Here is an 11,626-nt window from a genome sequence, read left to right as displayed (position 1 = left end):
ATATATGAGTTGAACAACTGTTTTCCTCTTGAGAAAAAATTGATTCTACTGTCACTAGGGGGTGGAAATAGGCTAGGCTAGGCTAGGCTTTAGAAGGCCTGAGCCTGGCTTACGATAAACTTAAAAGGCCTAAGCCTGGTCTAAGGCCTATCATAGGCTCAGTTTTTTAGCCTGGCCTGGCCTTTTTAAAAGCCTGGCCTGGCCTGAAAGCCTATTTAAAAAGCCTGTATCTTATTAAAGTTTTCAATTAATCTGTATAACTTAAAAAGTCTTGTAGGTCGACCTATATACATATATAAGTGAACCTATTTAGCATTTGTTATATATATATATATATATATAGGCCGGCCTATAAGGTTTCATAGGCTTTTTTAATAGCCTAAGCCTGACCTATTAAATAAAATAGACTTTTAAAAAAGCCTAAGCCTGACCTCTTTATTAAATAGGCCTGGCCTGGCCTAGGCCTATGTAGGCTGGGTCGTAGGCCCCTGTAGGCCGGCCTGGCCTATTCCCACCCCTAACTGTCACTATAGCTTATATATGATAATATCTGTCTTTATTTATTTACTCAAGATCATTTTCAAGCTCATCAGGATCTTCTGAAAAGGCTTGATGTGCATCATATGGACGACGCATAATATTTTTGATACCGAGATTTTCTGCTTCTTTAGAACTAGATTTATCAGTATCAGTAAGTAGAGAGTTGATTTCTGATATGTTTTTCATTACACACTACAAATTGCATACATTTCATATAGCGCCGGCCCAACACATCTCAAGGCCTAAGGCGAAATTTAAAATTAAATATTTTTAATATAATAATTTTTTTTTAAATTAATATATTTTAGATGTTTAAAGATATAAAGTAATTAAATTATCATAATTAATTTCATTTAATATTTTATTTTAGTTGATAATAAAACTAACTCATCTAAATACTCTTCTCATTATTTAAAAAAATCATAATTAAAAACAATGCCAAAATTGTTATAAAAAATTTAATCAAATCTCCTATTATATTTAAAAAACTCCAAAAATTATTTTATACACATGTGAAATTTAAATTAACAAATCAAACAATGATATTATTAATATATATTATTTATTATTATTTAATTGATATATAACATAATTTAAAAACTTATTTTTAAAAAAATAATTAAAAAAATTATATAAATATACAGTAAAAATGTGAGGCCCTAGGTGATAGCCTTGGTGGCCTACCCCTAGGGCCGGCTCTGATTTCATATCATATGCAAAGAGCACATACAAACAGTCCTAGTAAAGAAGTAACAGTTTCATACATTTCAAAAGACATAGAAGCTTGACAATTTTAAAATCAGTTTGAAATAGAGTTAACAAAGAGTTCCGTATTAGTCTCAAAGACATTAGCCAAAAACATTATTCAAAAAATCATTTTGAAAAGAAATTTGAAATGTAAAAAGAATTTACATGATAAAGAAAACTTTACTCAAAAACTTCATAACAATTTTAATTAAGCTCTCTCACTTTGGAATTTTTTAGAATACTTTTACAATTTGCGTAGGGTTTCTCAATTCAGAATCATTGACAACATACAATTCAGAATAATAGACAACACAAAATTCAGTTTATATAGGGTTTAACCTTCAAAAGCTTAATCACTTTTTAATTTACATGTTAAAGATAACAATTTCACACTACAACTTGTAAAAAAATTTGCTTACAATTTACATACATATCATACACTACCAATATCATACCTAGTACAAACAACATATCATAAATTATGATATGTTGTTTGAATTTACTAAGAATAATGTAATAAAAAAAAAAAAAAACTTGTATTATGCTTGTTTGAATTTCTATCAAAACCTGAACGAGGTGTATATATATAATTAAAAATTAGTTAAAGGAAATATAAAAAAAACAATTTTCTTTGTAAAAATAGAAAAAAAATTATAAAAGATATAAAATTAATTTTATGGATGGATGGATATCCATCCGTTCAAAATAGCTTAATGGATGGATTGGATGGATTAAATTCTTTAATGGATGGATTGGATTGGATTTTTTAAAATAAATTTTAGTGGATCATAATGGATTAATGGATTATTTGGATCCATCCATTAACAATCCAATCCATATTCATCCAATCCATCCATTTTGCCACCCCTAGAATACAATACAAGTTAATTTTAAATACAAACACACAAATTTCATTTTAGTGAAATATAGCCAAAGTTACAAAACAGAGTAATGACTATAAAGCTTTCATTCCAGTTTGAGAGACAAATGCATTGGTAAGGACGCGTTTGACTTTTTCCAAAAGCAACAAAAGAATTTTAGGATAAAACAACACCGTTAAATGAGTTACAAGCATTTAAATACTAATTAAAAATATTGTCCATTAAATAAATTTACGAGAGAAACGTTTTTATTTTAACATAAATAAATTTTTATTGATTAAAAATATTGTCCATTAAAATTAAAATAAAGAATCAAATAATCCAATGGATTTTTAAAATTTGTTGGATGGATTGAATCCATCCATAATATTAAATGGATGGATTAGATCCAATCCATTAAGTAATATTTTTTATAATGGATGGATTGGATGGATAATTTAGTGGATGGATTGGATGGATTTTGGTTTAACGGATTTGGTTGCCACCCCTAATCATAATAGTTGAATACACTTACATTGCCTTCCATCAGAAAGATCCAGTTGAGCTTAATTTTTGATATAAAATTTCATCAGAAAGATCCCATTGAAGTAAATCTTTGATAGAAAATTAGTGTTTGAGCTTACTCTAACTAGAAAAGAAAGAGCCACATACAGTTTGTTCAACATAATATAGGTTCATCGCAACAAGCCCAATCCAGTTGACCCTCTCTTCAACAAACCACTTGAATACAAGCCCTCTTCAAGAACTACAGTATTTGAATCACACAACTAAGAACTATTGTCAGGTGAATCAAAACCAAACTTAGTTCAAAACCCTAAATAGAAAAATCTAACAAAACAAAACATGAAAATGGAATCAAAACTACCAACCTTGCAAGCGAAAGTTGAACTATGGTAGAATGAAGATCACAAGTTCAAATGGTGTTCGTGAAGGTATGTGAAAAAAAGGAGATGGTGTTCTCCGTTCGAGTAATGGTGGTGAAGGTGAGTAACGACGAGTGGAGGTGGTAGACTGGGGGTTTGTTGTGCTAGAGTAGTGCTGGTGGTTAGGATACACAATGATGGTGATTGATGAGAGGAGAATAGAAACAGCGGTGAAGGTGAACTCAGATAAGGTTTCATTTTATGAGATATAGAGTTTGGCATATGGAATGAGCGAAGAAGAGAAATACGCTAAGTATTAACCCCCTAGTAATGAAAACAAAAACCTTTGGTATATGGGCTTCAGGTGGGTCAGGGTACCCACGATCTAGTAATTGGTACCCGACCCTCCCATTTAAAACAAAATGACCCCACAATTCTCACCCGTTAGACCGTTTCAACCCACCCATTTGCATTATTTTTTTCGATTATTCTTCGGTTGGGTCGGATCTTCGGATCCTGTTCACCCATACAAGTAGGGGTGGCAAAATAGTTCATGGCCCGCCGAGCTGCCCCGCGCACCCACCATAGAATGGCGGGTTGGATTGAGATTTTAGGCACGTCGCCCACCAAAGCCTTCCCTGCCAAAGCCTGCCACCCACCAAAAACCGATGCTGCCCCGCCTATTCGTTCAGTCCGTCCCGCCTTAAGCCTGCCCTTTTTTAGTTAATTATGATAATTCCAATTTTTGATGGCTTTATTTTATACATTTATTTGTGAATATATGAAATATTTTTTTAAGTAAAATTTGTCAAAAGGATGCCTTATAAAAAATTGTTTAGAAAAATAATTGAAAAATTTAATTGAAAAGTAAAAAAAACCTACTAATTTATTAAAAAAATAAAAATAAATAAACAAATAGGTGGGCAAGCCCGCGGCCCGCCAACTCGCCATCTTGGCGGGGCGAGTTAGATTTTTATGCCATTTTCACTTGGTGGGTTTGCCAGTCCCGCTCTTTTTTTTGGCAGGCTTAAGGTGAGGCGGGGCGTGATCGACGACCCATTTTGCTATCCCTACACCTAAGTCTACACCCAAGTAATGTTCTCCATATTTATACGGTGAACAGTATTTTTTAAAACAAAAATATATATATTTTATGAACATGGTCAGTGAATAGTGTTCGTGAACAATATATGAATAATGAATTTTAATGATAAAACAAAATTGGTTAAAGAAATGTAAAAAATTGGTTAATGAAGTCATGAAGTTAGTTAATAAACACCCAAATATTAAAAATAACTTTTAATAGGAAAATAAAGTTGATTAATGAAATGTAAAAAATTGATTAATAGACTGCCCATATTTTTTAGTAGTTATGAAGTTGGTTAATGAAATTTAAAATGTTGATTAATGAAGTTATGTAGTTGGTTAATTACATAATTTTGTTTACGTATTATCTAAATTTAAAAAACAAATATTTTTTTATTTTTCTTTAAAAAAATTTATGATTATAATATTTCACTGTTGACCGTATTGGTGATATAAGATGAACAGTAAAATACGGTGTAGGTGTAGGAATCCGGTGTAAGAATAACATTTTTAAAAAATAATTAACACTACTATGTGTTTAGGATTGAATTCAAACTCAAGACTTTTAATTAGGATTGAATTCAAATTGAGATTGAATTCAAACTCTTCTTGATAGAGTTTTGGTCTTTGTCCCTCCTATTCTTTTGTATCAGTTTTCTTTTTATATATCAATTCTCATTAAAAAAAATTATACACTTTTGATTAAATTGGAAAAAATCCCTATCATCTCAATCAAGTGTTATTAGATAATTAAAAATTAATTAAATTAAATTTTTTTTTTTAAATTTCATTTAAAATAGAAGTTAAAATTATTTAAATATTTTAAAATTTAAATCTATTTTTTTGAATTATATATATTTTTAATTTATAAGTAATATATTAAGAAAAAAGGGATGTGCACATACAGTGTAAATTACCAAATCACCCTTTAAATTTTAAATTATTTATATGATTTGTCACTTTAAAATAATCTAATTGGATGTCTGTGTAATACTTTTTTACACTGACAATGCACTATCGTTGAACTCATATATTAATATTAAATAGTTTAAAAATTTATAACTTTTATTTATATTAGTATTTAAACATTAACTTTTAAAAAAAATAATGACAGGTGGAAATATATATATAGATTTCAACCGTGTTTGTGTATTAAGTCCAAATCAAACACGAAAAACAGTAAGAAGATAATGGCAGAAGACACAGATTCACGAAAGCAAGCCAGGCTAGCCATTTTGGAGCTAGCCAACATGATAAGCGTCCCTATGTCCTTAAACGCCGTCGTACGCCTCAACGTTGCCGACGCAATCTGGGAAAGTGGTTCCAACGCGCCTCTCACTGCCGCTCAGATCCTCGCGCGTGTAATTCCAACCGGTGGCGGCGACGCCGAGAATCTCCAGCGCGTGCTACGCATGCTCGCTAGTTATGGTGTGTTTGAAGAGGTTATTGCTGGCGGTGAAAGGAAGTACTCGCTGACGGACGTTGGGAAAACTCTTGTCACCGATGAAGAAGGTTTGTCGTATGGCGCTTACGTGCTCCAACATCACCAGGTCAGTCCAAAAAATAAATTATATCATATATTTTAAATGTGATATTATAAGATAAGAATTTAGTGTCAAACTGAATATTCATTGATGAACCGAAGAAAGACCAGAGCTCAGCTCAGTTGATAGCTGTGCAGAGAGTGTTTAGACCGACTAGAGATGAAACAAAATTTTAAAAATGGACAAGAAATTATTGATGTAAGCTATGAATGATTATGCAGGATGCGTTGATGAGAGCATGGCCATTGGTACATGAAGCAGTTGTGGACCCATCAAAGGAGCCATTTGAGAGGGCAAATGGAGAAGGAGCATATGATTATTACCTAAAGAAACCAGAGATGAATGAGTTAATGTTGAAGGCCATGTCAGGGGTATCAGTGCCTTTCATGAAAGCCCTTTTGGGGAGTTACAATGGGTTTCAAAATGTGGAGAAGCTGGTTGATGTTGGTGGCAGTGGTGGTGATTGTCTCAGAATGATCTTGCAGAAATATCCTAATATTAAAAAAGGGTTGAACTTTGATCTTCCTGAAGTTGTGGCCAAAGCACCACAAATTCCAGGTATGATTATAAAATTGATAATTAATTAATTAATTATAACTAAATGGGTCACTAATTCCTTTCTAAATTTTGGTTTTTTTTTAATATATAGTTTGGTGATATTTGGTTGTGACATGGGAATTTTATGATAAAATATGTATTGTAGGTGTAACTCATGTGGGTGGTGACATGTTCCAGTACATTCCACAAGCAGATGCTATTTTCATGAAGGTGAGTCATGATCCACTTCTCCAAATAATCTTTTTCTTGTATCTTTCAATTTTGATTCTGTGGCTGAGTATCAAAGTTTGTGCAAGAGTAAAAATTATTGTGCAATCACGGACTCGAAAAAAACAAACTTGTACCAAAATATATCTATTGGCACTGTGCTACTAAATTATTCTACCGACAAAAAAACTAGTAAAATATAGGTTATGATTTGTACTCTCGTGTGTACAAAACCAACGCTTGGTACTTGTTGTTTAGTTGGGATACCACTATCTTATAACTAAATACTAACAAAAGGCAAGAGTATTGGAGGATATTTTTATAAGATAAAACCTATGAATTGCGTGCACTTTTAGGAATAGGCGTGTCGCAGTGTTCGATATGTGTCAGCGTCAGTGTCTGACACTTGTATCATAACCGTTTAATACGTGTTAGAAAAGTAAGACAAATGTTAAAAAAGTTAGGCAAGTGTCGGACAAGTGTCCTCCAAATATGACTTTTTTATATGATTTATCAGTCTTTGAATCGTTGTCTGACATTCGTATGACATTTATACAACACGTGTTAGACAAATCAAGTAGGTGTTTCATAAGAAATTGTTCTTGAACAAATTTCATACACATCCAAAAAGTTTAATCATGTATTGAAACGAAGTTGCCAATTAAGAATTAAAGACATTAATTTTGATTGTAATATTTTTAACTCTTTAAATAATAGATGTGTTAGTGTCAGGTGTCCATGTCGTATTCTAGTATTTTTGTGTCAGAGGCCGTGTTTTAGAAGTTTGAATATATTGTTAATTTTTTTTCCTTAAAATAACATCACTCTTTAATTATTGTTTGGCACTTGGCAGTGGGTGCTAACAACATGGACAGACAAAGAGGTCAAACACATAATGTCAAACTGTTACAAGGCACTCCCAGCAGGAGGAAAGCTAATTGCCTGTGAGCCTGTGTTGCCGGAGGATTCAGATGATAGTCACAGAACAAGGGCATTGCTTGAGGGTGACATTTTTGTGATGACGATTTACAGAGCCAAAGGAAAGCATAGGACTGAAGAACAGTTTAAGCGGCTTGCAATTTCAGCAGGTTTCAATCTTTTCAAAGCCTTTCATGTAGATCATTTCTACGCTGTTCTTGAGTTTCAGAAATGAAACCAACTTTAGAATGTATTTCATGGATTTTGTAAACTTTGATTTCTGTAATTGGTGATAATGTGGATGGCATTTATAGCAGTCCTAAATAAATTTGAACTACCAGCAATTAGGTTGCACTTGATTTATTTTAAATACCAAAGATCATCTAAACAATTTTGATTCCACAATACAAAATTGTATCTAATTATTAAGATATTTGCAAGGATCTTTCACACAAGTTAGATCTTTCAAAAACAAATCCAAATAATGCTATCAACAACATCACTAACGAAGCCCTAGGCGGCCAAAAAGCGATCGAACTCAATCCTAAATATGTTGCTTTGTATCTTCTCAAAGATATGGCTCAAGATCTTCAAGGTTTCACAATTTTTGCTCTTGAACTCTTGTCGAGGAAGAACATGGTGATGCGTTCTTTAAGATGTTTTGAAATGGGGTGAAACGGTAAGCCAATTTCTCTGTATTTCTCTTTAATGAATGTTTTGAAAAACTTATTTTTATGCACATTTATATTTCATTGTGTTCTTCAACAACATATTTATGTTTCTTGATTTTGTTTCAGTTTTTTAATGTTAGATTTTTTTGAAACCTGTTATCTAAAATACTTTTCATCTGATACATGTTATTTCATTGACTATGGTGCATATTTATTTGATACAGGTTATTTCTACCTTGCTATGATTTTCTAAGCATAAACGACTATCCTTCTTGTGATTGAAAAGTATCATGGATGCAACATGTTTTTTCTATTATGGGGAGACTAAGATTAATTGTAAGTTGAAATTCCGTTTTAATGTGATTCAGTTTTATCGATTTCATAAGTGCTTATTTTATGTTGTTAGTGTTGTGTTGAGTATGTTTTTGTTGTTGATGTGGTTGATGTTGTTGTAGATTGAAGGTGATGAAGTATTGTGGGTGATAATGAACGTTATGAAGATAAATGCTGATTGTTATGAAAATGGTTATGAAAGTGTGAATCATATGGAGATTCAAGAAGTTGGTTGTTATGGAATGTCAATGTGGTACTTTATTTGAAAACTATGATGTTTTAACTTGATGCATTGTCTTTTTTACCGAATCGTCCATTTTGATTGCAGGGTGTGCATTTTGATTGTGTGTCTTTGTTTTGGTATGAATTTTTGGAATTGTAAACTTCATTATATTTGTGCTTTAATTGCAGACAGCATCCAGGACAATACGAATACTATAAGAACGATGATGACTGGAGGTAAAAAATATTTGTTTGCTTATTTTACTAAAGTAAAGCACTGATAAAAAAATTATACTTCTACTTTTATATATTGGTATGTTCCATTTTCTATGAAGCACTGTCACTGACGCATACACAACACTAACACGTCGACAATTGTAATGATTTGTTGAAAAAGTGGAATAATTAAATGGAACACCAAATTAGTTCATGTCATGTCACTCTCAAACATTGAAAACCCCTTTCATTCGTGATCCTATGGTGTCTTTTTTTCTTTCTGATATGTGTAATAAACCCAAAGTTGTCGCATAGGTCTTGCAGTGCATTTCCAAGGTTAGGTGTTTTGTTTATCTTCTATTTGATCACAATTATTAAACTAAAGTTAGTTTAAAGATGGGATACATAGGTAATTTTTATGGAGACCAGAGGTTGATGGTGTACTGCCTATCAGATGCAACGTGCATATGCTTGTCGTGTGATCGAAATGTTCATTCAACAAATACCATTGCTCAAAGGAATGGAAGGAAAATTTTATGTGAGACATGCACTTCACATCCTACTTTGGTTAGATACTCATAAATTGATATTATTGTGATTGGTTAGGCCATGGTAACTCTACATCTTTCAATCATAATAGGCAAATAATCATTTGCTACTCAGGTTGTGCGTCGTCAATAGAACTGTCTTTGATATGGTCTTTTGTATTGGATATTCCTTCTTTAAGTGAAAATACATGTGACCAAGAACTTGTTTCATGAGTATTAATGAGAATGTACGTGCTTGGGTCGATCCAAAAAACCAGAATGTCTCTGATTCAGATAAAGTTACTGATCAGCCAGATTTGTGTTGGAATTCGAATCAAACCTTGAGTAATTCCTTATCAATACTCGATGACAATGATGGAAAAAATAAATAAACTTTGGGTTGCAAAGGATTAGGGTTTGCGGAATAAAAGGAAGAAGATGATTATTTTCTGTAGAGTTTCTCTTTGCCCACAGACTTTGGAAAATCTATTATTCACTTGCAATTGCAAATTTTGTGAATACAAGTTGTGTATCAAAATAGGAGTTACTCCCTCTATTTATAGTTTTAGGTTTGCTTTCTCCCAAAGCCAAATAAATCCCAAAAAACAAAAGCCCAAAATACCTATTTCGAATATAAATCGAATATGTGTGTTGCAACCTACTTACAACACTTCTACAATTACAAACATTTTGATAAACTAACTTTTTGACATGCCTTGTCTCGAGCAACATCCTGCTTTGACACAAGGAATTGCAATTTAATACACCACCTAATTCATTGTGTATAAGCTATCTACATTAGTCATAGCTCTTAGTCTTCCGAATACTTTGACCTGCACACCCTTCGTCATGATGTCTGCAATCTGATTTTCAGTTTTGCAATGTTCCATATTCTTATTCCCTTTAGCTACATGCTCTCTAAGATAATGGAATCTCATTTCGACGTGCTTGCTTCAACCATGTGCTATCAGATTTTTCGCCAGATTGATGGGTGACATGCTGTCGAACTTCATGGTAATTGCTCCATGATCTTCTGTTGTAATCTCTTCGACCAGGTTCATCATCCATGTTACTTGACATGCACAGAGGGAAGCAGCTGTGTACTCCTCTTTGCATAATGATAGTGCCATTACTAGTTCTTTTCTCGAACTTTAAGCAACTGGTGCACCACCTATCATAAACACATAACCAGTTGTGGATTTTTTATTCTCAGCATCACTACACCAACTCGAGCCGATGTAACACACTAGTTTGCATTATTTTCCTTCATCAGTTGTAGGAAACAGAATGCCATAGTCGAGAGTTCCTTTCATATACCTTAGTATCCTCTTCTTGCTAGATGTGATACCTCTGGCTTCTGTATGAATATACTCACCATACCCACATTGTATGCTAAGTCATGCATTGTGTGACAAATGTATCTTAATGACCCAATAAGTCTTCTGTATTGGGTTCGGTCAACATCATATTCATCTAATTCTTTTGACAGTTGCAGTCTTGGTTCTACAGATGTCGAATTCGAGTTGCATTCTTCTATCTGAAATCTCTTGAGAATTTCATTTGCATATCTTTTTTTGACCAACTGCCATATGCTGAGCAAATTGCTCTTCATGCCTGGTATGTACAACACATTGGAGATAAGTGATCTTTTTCCATCTTTCCTAATAATCAGAACATCACCAATATCTTCAGCTGCTAGAGTATTGTCATTTGCAAATTTCACCGTGTTATTCATAGATGGCTTTATGTTGACAAATCAATCTTTCCTTCCAGAGATGTGTGATGAGCATCCTGAGTCCAAGTACCACTAGTCCTTGAATCTCTCTTCATCTTTTGTTGTGACCATCAACATCATCTCTTCTTCTTCTTCTTCTTCTTCTTCTTCATATTTTGCAAACTTTGCATCACTTTCTTGATTCTTTTGTTTTTCTAGAGAATTACTAGCATAGTGGCCATACTTTTGACAATTGAAATACTGAATGTGACTTTTGTCAGGTTTTCGACCACCAACTTTTCCTTCACCTGCAACAACATTTCTTTGGTTGTTTCGGTATGAGGGTTTTTTCTGATTCAACCAGCTTCCTTCTTGTTGATTTTGACCAGTCGAATTGTTGTAACCTCCTCTACCCTTGTTTCTATTCCAACTTCCTTTATCTTTCTTTTCTTTTGCTGATTGAGCCTACAAAGCCACATCGCTATATGACTTGCCTGCAGCTCTTTTAGGCATTCTTTGTTCATGAGATTCAAGCGTCCCTTGAAGCTATTCCTTTTTCAATGTTGACAAATATTCAGACTCTTCTATGGCTACCACCA

General features: G+C 33.0%; 1 protein-coding gene across 6 annotated transcripts; it reads left to right on the top strand.

Moving 5' to 3' along the window:
* The first annotated feature begins 5,283 nt into the window (after positions 1 to 5,283).
* On the top strand, positions 5,284 to 9,544 carry LOC131653366 (nicotinate N-methyltransferase 1-like). Of its 6 annotated transcripts, none has more exons than XM_058923491.1 (8): positions 5,284 to 5,667; positions 5,883 to 6,219; positions 6,365 to 6,429; positions 7,280 to 8,023; positions 8,240 to 8,351; positions 8,471 to 8,601; positions 8,760 to 8,807; positions 9,196 to 9,544. In XM_058923491.1, exons 1-4 carry the CDS (start codon positions 5,308 to 5,310, stop codon positions 7,577 to 7,579), a joined length of 1,062 nt encoding a protein of 353 aa, XP_058779474.1. In that variant the 5' UTR covers positions 5,284 to 5,307; the 3' UTR covers positions 7,580 to 8,023; positions 8,240 to 8,351; positions 8,471 to 8,601; positions 8,760 to 8,807; positions 9,196 to 9,544. The 6 variants fall into 6 exon arrangements, with proteins under 6 accessions (XP_058779474.1, XP_058779471.1, XP_058779470.1 ...); XM_058923488.1 differs by having other exon boundaries at positions 9,183 to 9,544; XM_058923487.1 differs by having other exon boundaries at positions 8,760 to 9,544.
* The last annotated feature ends 2,082 nt before the right edge of the window (positions 9,545 to 11,626 follow it).

The sequence above is a fragment of the Vicia villosa genome, linkage group LG2 (assembly GCF_029867415.1).
Source record: "Vicia villosa cultivar HV-30 ecotype Madison, WI linkage group LG2, Vvil1.0, whole genome shotgun sequence".
NCBI lineage: Eukaryota > Viridiplantae > Streptophyta > Magnoliopsida > Fabales > Fabaceae > Vicia > Vicia villosa.
The sequence above is the reverse complement of the archived record's forward strand: the minus strand, read 5'-3'. Positions and strand labels throughout refer to the sequence as shown.

Excerpts from the sequence above, each read along its gene's own strand:
- LOC131653366 (XM_058923491.1), top strand. The coding sequence starts at position 5,308 with ATGGCAGAAGACACAGATTCACGAAAGCAAGCCAGGCTAGCCATTTTG. Across the intron at positions 5,668-5,882 it reads ACGTGCTCCAACATCACCAG|GATGCGTTGATGAGAGCATG; the intron begins GTCAGTCCAAAA and ends ATGATTATGCAG. Across the intron at positions 6,430-7,279 it reads CAGATGCTATTTTCATGAAG|TGGGTGCTAACAACATGGAC; the intron begins GTGAGTCATGAT and ends GGCACTTGGCAG.